Source organism: Sipha flava, unplaced genomic scaffold (assembly GCF_003268045.1).
Source record: "Sipha flava isolate LNK unplaced genomic scaffold, YSA_version1 598_pilon_pilon, whole genome shotgun sequence".
NCBI classification, from domain to species: Eukaryota; Metazoa; Arthropoda; class Insecta; order Hemiptera; family Aphididae; genus Sipha; species Sipha flava.
In genome coordinates, this window is record NW_020273577.1 from 286,026 (window position 1) to 299,966 (window position 13,941).

The 13,941-nt window shown below is 29.3% G+C and overlaps 2 protein-coding genes and 1 long non-coding RNA gene across 5 annotated transcripts in view; 2 read left to right on the forward strand and 1 right to left on the reverse strand.

The window, feature by feature from the left end:
• LOC112691315 (tyramine receptor 1-like) overlaps nucleotides 1-13,919 on the forward strand; it is a 270,999-nt gene extending 257,080 nt beyond the window's left edge. The window contains exon 10 of the mRNA XM_025565489.1: nucleotides 13,498-13,919. Within this exon, the coding sequence (XP_025421274.1) occupies nucleotides 13,498-13,511 (14 nt within the window). The 3' untranslated portion in view covers nucleotides 13,512-13,919. The remainder of the gene's footprint in view (nucleotides 1-13,497) is intronic.
• LOC112691314 (sodium-coupled monocarboxylate transporter 2) overlaps nucleotides 1-13,941 on the reverse strand; it is a 44,404-nt gene that overhangs the window by 7,148 nt on the left and 23,315 nt on the right. Inside the window, exon 11 of one of the 3 annotated variants that reach the window (XM_025565482.1) lies at nucleotides 12,341-12,447. The exons of the other annotated variants lie outside the window; for them this stretch is intronic. Within the exon in view, the coding sequence (XP_025421267.1) occupies nucleotides 12,386-12,447 (62 nt within the window). The 3' untranslated portion in view covers nucleotides 12,341-12,385. Of the gene's footprint in view, nucleotides 1-12,340; nucleotides 12,448-13,941 lie in introns of those variants that run through there. 3 annotated transcript variants of the gene reach the window in all.
• Nucleotides 1,328-12,252, forward strand: LOC112691316. The gene is made up of 3 exons (XR_003149298.1): nucleotides 1,328-1,953; nucleotides 9,340-9,407; nucleotides 11,892-12,252. It is a non-coding gene; the product is annotated as an uncharacterized LOC112691316 (long non-coding RNA).

Sequence of the window (13,941 nt, forward strand, 5' to 3'; positions counted from 1 at the left end):
TCAAGAGGAAACGAATGTTTCGAAACACCGATATCGAGTGTTCGGATCCATTGCCGGTGAAGATCCGTCTGAAAACGTAAAATACCACCACGCGCGTACAACGTTACTATCGCTTTGCTCGGAATTCGCAAAATATTTCCGAACTGATATGGTCAGCCGTAAAATAACACCGAACAATAGGTTGGTTTACACGTAGTGCGTGCAAAATGTGTTCGTCATTTAAAGGTATAACATAATTTTAAAAATTATCGATGAAGGTCAGGTCGGTTAGGCGAACAAACACGCCCGTCGTCTGGAACTCGGCAGGTATAAGTACGCGTGACCACGGGTTCGCGCACCGTCCCTACACTTGTAAATAGAAATATAGGAAAAAAAATTGAAAAAAAACAATGACCAGCCCTGTATCATGTTATCCTGTACCGGGTTCACTGCGATTTACGAACGAGCAAGTGTACGCTCGGGCAAGTATTTCTACGCAGGAGACGTCTCGGTACTCGCTGGTGCGCTCTCCTTCCCTCGAAATTTGTTGTACAACCGCTCTGTGCAACGATCACGTGCATAACGATGATGATAACGTGATAATGTGCGTCACTATCTCATTACTCGGTTATTAATTATTCTCCCGCAGCATTTAGTTCAATAATTCAAATCTATTTCGAGGCGTCGCCCGAGGATTGTCACACGTGGAATTCCCGTACGGGTTCGCGTCGATGGATTTTATGGAAATTGTTATCAACAAAATTTCAATTTCAATTGATTATAATATATATCGTGTGCGTTAAATGTGTAAGCGAACTTCGCACATGATTCGACTCAGGTTTTATACGACAGTGCATCTTCATACCTAATTGGGACGCGGAATTACATTTTTTTAAACCCCGCGAAGTGACCCCGTGTCGGTCAAGTTGAACACAACGCCTTTTGCAAAAAATACCGCGTGAAAATCGGTGCGGTAGTTTTCTATCGAGTCAGATGCACTGAAGTCCATCCCGAATATTGTAGATGTCACCATAAGTTTCCGTTACCGAACCGATTAGATTGAAATATTTTTAAATCCGAGTAATCATTTTATCAAATTGGACAAGGTGACACTGTGAATATTAAACATTAAATGAAACGATTGTAGTTTAGGGTAATCAAGTGAATGTTATTTATATTTGTACATGGCATTTCAAATAAATAATATTATTATAAAATTTGATGGAGTTTTTTTGACAGTGTAAAATAATAAGAATAATAAAGATGATGGTACCATAGTTTATAATCATAAAATAAAATGTAAATATTGATTTATGAAAATGTTAACTCGGATAGAAAAAATATTTTAATCTAGAAACTAATCAGTTGTAACAACCATATCATAAAAAGTTCAAGTCAAGATAAAGTTTAAGTTGTGCACATAAATACATGATAAATAAACTTGTGTGTACACGGCAAACCCCTCCAAGACGAGGCTTGCAACTCAGACAGACCCCCTTTAAGAAATGGCATGCAATTCGGATTTTTTTTTTTTGTAATGCAAAATTAGGTGGGAACACCGATTGAGGGTCCTTAAAAAAAAAAAAAAAATGTGCTCAATATGCGTATTTTACTAACGAAGAAGCGACGAAAAAAAAAAAACGAAAAAACAACGGAACAGACGATTTTCGATTTCGGTTGCAGAGGGCCCTCAGAGCTCGAGGTATTATCGAATCCGTTACCGGTCGCCGCTGCGGTTATTCGCGATCGGTAACGTAGTGGGATGGTGTTGAGTGGTAAGGTGGTAGCAGGGGTGATTTGATCGACTCGTCGAGTAGCAGCGCTCCGAACAAGTGCACACGCACACTTTGGGAAACATTGGACCGGCGAAAACGCACGTGATAAGCTCTCGAGCACTGCCGCGCGCGTATTCGGTTCGAGCGATAGTTCACGCGGTGCACCGTCACCACCCGGTCCGGAGACGACCAGATCGAGGTACGTTACGCACGACATACTGTTAATATTACTACTGTTATTTTAATTATTATTTTTATTAATATTATTAATACTGTGCTTACTATTATGACTATTATTACTATTATGCAACAATATCGGACTGACGCGCGTGAGGGATGACCCCTAGGGATCATATTCTTACGCGTTGACCGCGTGGTACAATTACTTTCGTTTGTGCCGCCCACTCGTTCGCGGTTCGTGGCAAGACGTTCAAACGCAGTTTTTTGCGTTGCTGCAGCCAGTGCTCGACTCGGCAAAATTAGAGAAGGTTGGACTCTGTTTACTTTTAAAAAAAAATAACCGTCCCCAAGACTTGTTAAGCGTTACGATTATAACGTAATTATAATAAGGGGGACGCTAAAGTTTCCGAAAATTAGTTGTGATACTCCGTCCCACTGCGCCCCCCTCAATCCGAGCACTGGTTGCAGCCGCAGGCGTGTATTACAGGAGGTGCTTCACAATGCTTCGGCCCTATCCTAACAAAACGCGTAGGTAGGTATACTCAATGAACCGTAATGTGTACACAATTAAACGAACACAAATTTTTCATCTAATATTTGTACATTAGTCCCAACGAATACGTTTTCCTCAAGTGTCGTATGTTTTCTTCGATTGTTTATGATTTGCACTTTTTCAATCGATCGCAGCCGTTTTACAATCGTAAGTTTTTGCACAAAAATTTAGAAAATTTTGTTTTGTTTTTATTTTTTTTTCATTACGAAATATCATTTAATTTTTATCAAATATTTTAAAATAAAATTTATATGATTTCCACAACACCAGTTAAAAAAAACTGTTCCCTTACTCTTAGACTTAAGCTGTAGGACTCACTTACAAAATTTCAGGGAATACCCAGACACCCTCTCCCAGTGCAGATAAAATTAATATGTGTTTTGGAATAAATCGATAACTACATACAAACGTTACAATGTAATGCGTAACAAAATCGATAGTCTATGTAGTATTCCGTAATAGTGTCTGATCGTTCACCGCTGTTCGAAAGTTTACACTTCAACCGAAATCGGAAACGACCCGATTATGGATTGGATTATGGGGTTCAAAATTGTTGTTCAAGTCTCACTGTCGTCAAACGTATCAGGAAAAATATCTAGAATTTTAATCGAGTACTCAACTCGTTCCAATTAAAAATGGCAATATTCATCGTTAAATACGAGTAAATACAAATTCAATAAAATCGCGACTGAATATGAAAAAAATAAAATTTTGACTCAAAAAAAAAAAAAGTTTCCTAGAAAATATTTGAAATATCTCTTGAAGAAGCCTATTTGTCATAAACAAACAACAATAACTGTATATTGTTTCACGTTAAATCCCTTTCGACTTATGTTGAGATATTTTGTATCGGAGATATATCGACGAAGTTGTTTCAACGGAAATTTATTTATTGTTTTTATGGCTGACGTCTACCTACCTCACCCTAAGGACCATCTGTAATGACGACGGTAACAAAACGAAAATGTGACTATACGATACGCGTACATGATCGATGTAGGACCCTTTTTTTTTTTTAAATCAAACACGGCCATGTTATTAAGGTTTCGGTGAAAATATTGTGCTCTAATTTGACTGGAAACGGATTTTTGACACGGAGTCACATTAGTTTGCACATTTTTTCGATACAATAGTGTTTTTAAACTGGATTTATATAAAAATGCATGTTTAGACAATGACAAATAAAGCAAAAGAATACATAAGGCGTATACAAAAATTAAAAATGTACTGTACATAATTCCTTTTTGTCGCGAGTACCGTAATTTTTTTTCACGTAAAACTTTTATTTGATTGAATTATATTTATATAATATACATATATATATACATAACATTGTGCAATATATTGTATTCGGTTTATATTATTAATATTATAGTAACAATAATTATATTACGTATTGTATTAATACAATTTTTCTTGTTATACATAGAACAACATGGTAAATGAAATACTAAATATCTAAAATATATATATTAAAAAAACAAACAATGATAAATGATAAAATAAAAAACTTAATACTTCATTAGGTAATATTATATATTTCTCATTATTGATAAAGAAATGTTATAAGAAATGCATGTCTTTCAATTTTTCTTGATTGTACAATCGCCTCTTAATTTCAAGTATTAAATTACTTCATTTTTTAGAATGATTGTTCTTTTATATTGTTAATAGAATTACAGATACTTATACTCATACTTCAGATAAAAAATAATTCCCAATTTTTAAACGTAAAAAATTATCATAATGAATAATCATTTATAGTACAAAAAGTTAATAATGATATTAGAACTTTATACAAATACTGTGGAAATAGTAAATATAATGTATATAAGAATTTTAGAATAGGATATATAATTTTTTTTTTTTTTTTTAAATCGAAGTGCCTTTATTAAAAGTGAAGTATTACAATGCAATGATTAAGCTGTTCAGGTTGATAACGAACTAAGGAGAAGGGAGACAAAATTAATATAGATTACAATAAACATTTTGAACGTGTTCGGTACAATAAGTATGTAGCATTAGGTATGTAAAGAAAAGTAAAAAAAAAAAATTAAATGATTATTAAAAGATATTCAGACTAATTAATATTCAGTGAAACACTTGATACACAGCTGAAATGTTTATAAAATTACTAATTGGATAGTAAAACGTTACAAAATAGATGGAATATATACCTATATATATGCTTGTAGCATATATTAAAATTTAATTCAACTATGTAAATATATAAGAAATGGAATTTAACAAAAGTATATTATGAGTCATATAAGGTGTGGTATGGTCTAAACTGTATGAAATAAATCGGATCATCTTTGTTCAGGAATAATTAATAGGGTAAAGAAAACGGATTAATTAAAATAAACACCATCCACAAGCATTTTCTTGTATCAGATAATATGATAAATGTATTCTTAAAATTCGAACATTAACAGGTTTTAATGTTTTTCAGAAAAACGCATAAAAGCTCATATTTTCACAACCATGAAATTATTTAGAAAAAGTCATAGCCTGCGCATAAACCGTATTTAACCAGTGTTGCTAATTTGAATATCGTCAAACTTATATTATTTTCATATAGATTAACTATAAGTTTATGTTCGGTATGTAGAAAAGTATTAAAAAATTACTAAATGATGTAACACACGTCGATTGTGTACTTTTTTCATAGTCTTAAAATTATTAAAATGTATTTTAAATTATAAAGCATAAATACTACACAGTATCATTTCATAATATTTTTGTGTTATAGTCACGTAATTATTGTTGATTAATTGCGATTTCTAAATATATTGCAATCTGCATTGAAGTAACAGATACCCAGTAATTGTATTTTTATATAATAATTCAAATTACGATTATTATGTAGGAATATAATTTTAATTTTTTTTGGATTTTATTAATATTTTTTATGTGATTTAATTTTTTTTTTCTACGACAATTTACATTGATTTTAGTTTGTTATAGACGTTATGTTTAAACACACGAATAGTAGTTAATTATTATCAGGGACATTACAATACAAAGCGTTTAACCCCCCCCCCCACACTCTCTCAATTTTTTTTGTAAAATTGACTTCACATTTTTAGCATATAATTCACCTCATTCCTCAAATATGTTTAATATTTAATAATTAAGGTACCTACTTATTGATTATTATTATTATTATTATTATTATTGAAGTCATATTTATTTTGTTTTGATGTTATTTCAAAATTGATATTTCATTATTTTGGCTAAATTATAGAAAGTTTACTTTTTTTTTACAAAACTGTAAATAAAAATTAAAATAATAATAAATAATGTTTTTAGAATTTTATAAAACAGATATAATATTCCAACATTTGAACATTATATATAAAACTCTCTAAGATTTAACAAAATAATTATACCTCGCTTCAAGTTTTGCTATCTATTCAAACAAATTACCTTCTGCGTTTCTGAGTAAGTATTGTATGTATAAAATTGCTGTGATAAGTAACGTTTGTTTACTGAACTATCCGAATTCACTCAAACTTGATTTATTATTAAAAGTGGGTAAAATTGATAATGAATTAATTATTACATAATATACACATATTTATTATATATTTAGATAATATTATAATGATATTCATTAATAATGAATATTGTCAAGTATTGAGAATTTATAGCACTTACTAATTGTTATAGAATACAGATAAAAATAACAAAATGAGATATAAATTTGTTTATTGCCCCACAGACTCCAAAAATGAAAAAAATGAAATGAGATTATATTATAGATAATAATACAAAAAATAAAATAAACTGTCAGTAAAATATAATAAATTGTATTACATTTGAATTTAAATTTATTACTTTTCATTTATATTTTTGGGCATATTTTAAGGTATTTTTGGTTATATTATAGTGCGTATTTCAGTACTTTTCAATTACATGAAATACGAATCCTGGCAATTATAATTCACAGATAATATTCATCATAATATAAAATCAAGTCAATAGTACTTGGTACCTACTATCCATACAATAACTACAAAATCATATTTTGAGATCATCAATTATCATTGTCAATTTATTAATAATATTCTGTTCTACGGTAATATTTATACATATAGTCATGTAGCATATTATTTACATAATTTACGTGAGTTCATATTTAATTATATACGTTGTACAATTGTACTCGGATATCTCAGTATAAAAGAAAAGTGAATGCTTTTATAAAATGCTTTAAACATGCTTAGGTACCTATAAAAAATAAATAATCTATTTTTTCTTATTATCATTCATTTTTATGACGCCCCATAAATTCATAATATTTTGTACGCCCTGGGCACTTGCCCCATTTGCTCTCCCCCCTTGGGACGGCTATGCCACTAGGACTAATAATCTTTGAACATGTACTGATAAATATTACTGTTGCGCAACGGAATCAAATCGAATTCAAATACTACACCGAAATTCTAAATAATATATTATAAAAATCTGTTGTGTATGCGTGTAATATACTTATAAATGTATACATGACGATACGAACGGAAACTAAAACGTTGATCAACACTCGTACTAGATAAATTAGTTTAAAAAAACCGTACACTTATTATTGCCTACTACAACGCAACCGTTGTTATCGGTTACATGTACGAACGTAATCGTGACAGTGGACAATAATCCGAAATTAGTTATTATATATTTCATTATGCGATCGTAACGAGTGTTACTAAAATTAGTTATGTTAAAATATTTAACGCCGTTTTCGGAATAACGATACATCATTGTTAAGATTTTATTTTTTATACATTTATTCAGTCACGTAAATCCAAATTTAACTCCCGTAACGGACAAACGCGTACTAAATCATTAGTTTTTGGTAAATATTACGTTTACTTCTATTATCCGTGATCCGTACAATACTAATATCACTATTGTACTTATAGTTACACTACCCATTAACAAAATATACAAATAAAATTATGCTTCGTTGCTTATGATTTAGATTTTTGGTATTTATTTTTTTATGCATCTTGGTTGAGTTTTGAAAATTCATCACTAGTTTAGAGATTTAGTAGTAAGTAAAAATGCGTTTGTTGAGTGAACATTTTTTTTTTTTATGATTGTTATCTTTGAAATACTTTTTAGAAAAATAAAATGTTAAAATCGAACGTTAATATAATAGTAAAACACTTAGATGAAATACAGGAATACTAAACAGTTATATATACACTAAACCATCGAATATAAGCTAAATGTTTTTTTTTTAGAAAATTCAAAAAGTCTAACAATATACGAATTATAAAAATATACGAATACGAATTTTAAAAATGTAGAATAATTATATTTTGAACTTCACGTAAAAATAGTTTTGTGACTTCACGTTCCGGAAATTTTTTTAAAATTTTCTGAAAATGATTTTCTCCATCAAGTACCTTAGTACTTAAGTAATCTAACCTATCAGAAACGTTTATTAGCACTATTTTTATCAAAATAAAATGGTACTTATACAAAAAAAAGACCTTTCTCTTTAAAGGTATTTTAATATTGAGAAAATCACAAAAGGATAGGTGCTACTTATGTACATCGCTCTACACTCTAATGAACTTCAATATTAGATAAACGCTTTTTATATTAAACTTACAAAAAGTATGCTGAAACGCAATGCATACATGATTAATAAAACATATATTATCATAAAACAATTCGATCATTTTATAGAATGATTATAAAAAATAAAACATAAAAATATTTATTTTTAATATTTGTTGTTATGGTTTTTTTTTTTCAACTTTTTATCACAGCCGTTTATACGTATAATTTGTTTTTGCAACAAACACGTTTAATTTCAAAATAATTTAGGTGAAGCTAGTACGCTGATTACTAAATATTCGTGCACATAAAAATTAATTACCATATACACAATAATACACTAAACAACACGAAAAATAAAATTAACCAAATATAATTGTATTCGTTTATTTAATTTACGTGGTACGTCTGTAATACTATTATGATTATTAGAAACGAGTTCTTTATTTTAATTAGAATCATTTTTGTAAAATCAATAACAATTTGTATATAAGTACGAAGAAAAGAATTTTGAAAAACAATGCTAATGCAATCATTTCAAATTATCGAAAAAGAAAATTAGTTATTTAAGTGTTTTTTATTGGTTTTTTAATTTCGAAAACCAATAAAAGTTTAACCGGACATCGACTTTAATCAGACATACTTGCCGTTTTTATGAGGGTAAATCGACTGAAAACTTAAAAAAGTAGTCGTAACAAGGTCATTGTTATCATAATTTATTATTTTTGTATTACTAACATAACGGATAGAGTAATTTGGGATACGGCACGGATTATTTTTTTTTTTTCTGATAAATTACTTTACCGATTAAATATTTTTATTCAACAACTATTCAATACCAAACAAATATTAATTATGGACGTTTACATTTTAAAAGATTAAAATAGAATTTAAAATATGTCTACAACAATATGCTCTACATTTATTAGGGAATTTAATTGAGATAAAATGTACCACATCGTTTTACTTTATTGACTCAGCTATTGTATCGATTTAATATATATGTGATTTTAAATTGGAGTAAACCTTGATAACATGAACTATAAAGTTAATTTTTCTAAGAAAATATCAACTCCGGGCGAACCGCGTTTACTAATAATTAATGACTTTACTTATTATAAATAAATAATACATGTTAATTATGAACGATAAAAATTTATATTTTGTATTTCAAGAAACATGTTACTATGAATATTATAAGTATGATAAGTATGTTATATATCATATACATATCATACTTATAAGTATGATGACTAAAATATTTTCTACGTTTATACGTTTTAGACTTGAAAAACAATAATGAAGATTTATAAAAACTCAAGAACTAACTAATGATTACATCCTGTAATGAGGTAATATTTAAAATGTCAACTGGTGTTAATAGAAAATCGAATATTTGCCTATGCGGATGTAAATATTATTTTATTGTAAATTGTGAATACATCATAATGGAAGCCGGTCATTGCTTTTGTGATTGGTTTAACCTTAGATATTATACATTTCACTTGGCACTTAGATATGCGTTTTTTATTCTTATTTTTTTATCTATTTATCAATCTCTGACGGAAATTTAAAATATTAAAAAATTAATTAATATTTTTCGAAATTGTTTTAAACAGCTCATATGCGAAATCCTATTATTTTTAATTACAAACAAATTCACTAACATATTTTATAATATAAAAAAAATAATAAAAATTTGAACCGCTGAGAAGGCCACCACAATTGGGGAATAACATCTGTGTTCGATTTACTATCATATAGGTGATTGCATACAACTTTAGTACTATAGATTTTGAACTAGTTATCAGTTTCGAAAATAAATTGAGTATATTTGTTTGGTTTTACCGATAAAATGTAAATACTCAACAACGAACATTCAATTGAAATATTTGTCGCCAAAGATGATTGAGTGAAACATTTTGGACAGTTGTAATGAATAAATATCAAAGATAACTTAGGAATTTTACAATTGGTAAAAATCAATAATTTCCATTATTTATTAATTTCAGAATCGACCTGAAAATTAACATGTTTAACCGTTTGATTAATTGTATAATAAATAGGTTTACCATGCTCAAGATTAGATACTGAATATTGGCAGCGAGTTCAACAGTTAAACACTCGGTTTTGTGGTGGCCTTCAACAGACGTATTACTTGACTGTTTAAAGCACAACAAACATAAATTTAAGAATTCCTTAAGGTTAAGAATAAATTTAAAATAATACGATTGTCGCCTACCCAAAACGACAACCTATTTAATATATTATTACCATTTATTTTATTTCAACTTAGCTAAGTTTTTTATTTATTCCTATGGTTGGCTAATCCACTGTGTTGTAGTTATAAGTTATTGTGGACGAAATTCGCAGTATTTCTACTACTGTTAATCCGAAATTATCTACTTCAAACACAAATTGTTTCAAAATAAGTCCAATCAAGTGGAATAAATAATGCTTAACGTCTAAACTACAGTCGAGTATTTTTAATTTTTTATCGCTTGTACGAGAATTCCAAGCTAATGGAACTATAAATGTATTTATTTAAATTAAATGCTTAATTGTTTAGTATTTGTGTAATCTAAGTAGAATTATAATTAATTTGAAGAAATTAAATAAATAGCATTAAATTTTATTTTATTTTTCATTTATACTCAGCAAACTTTTATTATCATAAACATTTTGCCAAAAGTTATTTTAAAATGTTTAGTTTTTAATTTTAAAAATTAAAATGGTATTCTGACAAAATGTATTACTTTTAAACATCAGAAAAATGTTTTTTTTTTTTTTATATATATACAAATATATATAGAAATTGCAAATCATCTAAATATTGTTCTAAAAAATTGTTAACATTTTAACCTTGGCAGTTAAATAATGTTATGGTTTTAACCATAAATGATTCACATGACTTTACAGTTATAATTTATTCAATTTTTATTTTAAATTTTATCAAATTTTTAATATATTAAGGAAATATTATTAGTTAACAACTTTAATGTGTATAAAAATACAATTATCACGGTGAAATAAGCTTAACTTTTGTTACATTTTATCAACATAATTTACAAAGTGTATGACTGAATAATTTGTAATTTAAAAACCATCTAGATAATATAGTATAATTTGTTAAAATAGAAACGAGGTAATGTTAATATTGTTAGATTAAAAGGACGTCACACCTGCATGTGTTGTCTCCGTCTGACATACGAACAACATAGCAAATTTGCGTTTAGTGATTCATATGTAGTTAAGTTAGCTTTAATATTAAAGTAAACTGACCTATAATCAAATTTTAAAGGAAAAAACATTATCTGTATTTGGTTGGTTGGATTTTCCGATATTTTAATTTTTAAGCATGTTATGAGTATGTAAAATATAACAATTAAAAAAATATCATAACTCGCTTAAAAATTTAAATATCGGAAAAAACCGACCAACAAAACACAGATAATGTTCTTCCCTTAAAATTTGATTATAAGTCAGTTTACTCTAATATTAAAGCTAACTTCACTACATTTGAATCACTGAACGCAAATTTGCTATGTTATACGTATGTCAGACGGAAACAACACATAAGGGTCCTCTTAAATATCAAATCTTTTTACCATGTAATTATTTTGTACACCACTGTAAACATGTCCTGTTTAAATGATTTTAATATTCGACGGAGCTTTAATAAGTATTATGCATGCCAAAACGGTATTTAATCATAAATTTAAACGAAAGGATAAAACAATTACAATTTAAGTCTATTTTAATTTATTTTACCAAATATTTAGAAAACTTTTACAGTGATAAACTACGGTAAAAATATTTTTGTTTTATTTTTTCAGTAATATTATTTATCATTATTGTGTAAACTATTCATTATGGTATATAAATATGTAAACTCGAATTTGCTTTCCCCACCTCGAATGATAAGTAATCAAAGCTGTTGAATTACGAACAACGATGACATGATGGACGACAATGACTCCATTGTCCGTGAACCGAGACCATGACAACCGCTTGCTTGACAATAGCTTCTTAGTAACAACGGAGTCGAGAAAGAGCGTACAATAATAAGCTAAGTCGGTAGGAGCAAGAACAGAGGAGGATCGAAAACAATTTATCGCAGGATAAGTGTTAAGGGAATTTATACTTCCTTACTTATAACTTTGAACTTTACACCCTTGTTGTTGAAATAAAACGAAAATAATGTTGTTTCCACAAAAAGACGCATTTTCGTAAAAGAAAACAATTGAAATTATGTTTATTAAAAAAATAAAAATATCACAGTTATGTTGAATCGACGGACGAAAACAAAAATACAAGGTGGTCTTAAACGCTACGGTATTGGTGTATAATCGAGTGGATGATGATATTGTGTGTCATCACCGATCCGGGGGTCTGAAATAATATTGTGTAACACGTTATATTTTGAACATTTCGTCGGAACCCGTGACATTTTCATAGCATTCGGACGTCATAGACACTGCAAGACAATATACGAGAGCACAAACAACCCGATACGGATAAAAACAATAACAACAACATATACACAGGCACGGTTTTATTCAACCGTAATCAATAGTTTATAATTTTTTTCCACGTCTCCGTAGTCGGAGCCGGCGTTATTGGAGTGCATACCCCCCACCCTCACCTACGAATAACGTTTTTGAACGGTAGGCAATCGTCAACAAAATTAAGTAATATTAGTGTTTGTATAGTCGGAAAATCTCTATAGTTGTAACACCTTTCACACCTCTCCAATCGATATTTTCTAACGCCGGCCCCGTGCGTATGTCCAGTTTTCGAAACCAATCAAAGCTTTACACGTTCTGGATATCCGACAAGGATAACCGTGGATGGACAATGTTACAGTTAAGAAAGTAACAAAAACAATAAAAAAAATAAACCAATAATAGTATAAACGGATATTGCCGGACCGAATAGATCCACCGATTATCCGATTATCAGCAATATCGCGTCGCCGGTATTGTAGTCACACATGGATTCGCTTTCGATCCTCAAAACCAGAGCTTCTCGAACCGGGGAAATATTTATTTTATTCAAACTATTTTATTTAGGCCTTAATTCGGTTTGAGCTTAATGCTATCGTAAAGTTTTATTAAAAGTAAAAAAAAAAAAAAAAAAAATATATAAACATTGAGTCGCTACACAGCGACGTGAAACAGTACTTAAATGTGATTTTTAAATATAATAATGAAGAAAAAATAGTTGATGATTTTGATCAAGAGGGCGTTGACATTTTTACATTAAACTTAGTTGGCGCCGAGGTAAAAAAAAAGTTTGAGAAGCACTGATCTGAATGATCATCCACATCACTATAGATTTTGCGACGGTTCAAAAACGTCAACACTGCGAGTAGATATAATACCGATCCGCTTTACGTTACACGACGTGCGTTATTAATGTGAACACTTTGGTTTGTTTCAGATCCGGTCCAATAACATTAACCGTTCCGAAGGCAAGATAGTCGTATAGAAACCAAGCGGTAACGTGTTAACGTTGAACGCAACAAATTAGTGCAATATTACAGTATTACATGTACACCTGATTTTAAGAAATAAAAAAATTGTAATATATATTTTCTTCAAAATACATCGGATATTAATAAATATATATTTATATATTTTTTTATGTGTTTATAAATATATTATAGTTGGTACGCAAAAAATATGCGCGTACCGCATTTATTATACCACGGATATAATTGATTAAGTATAAGAATGTAAAGTATAATGAACGACGGTACGCTGTTGCGATGATGTACATCACAATTGTACGCGTAACGACCGTCGTTGATTTAATCGCCGTTTAAAATAAAATAAAGTAAAAAAATCACCGACACTCGAGCGCATCTCAATTGATCTGAATGTA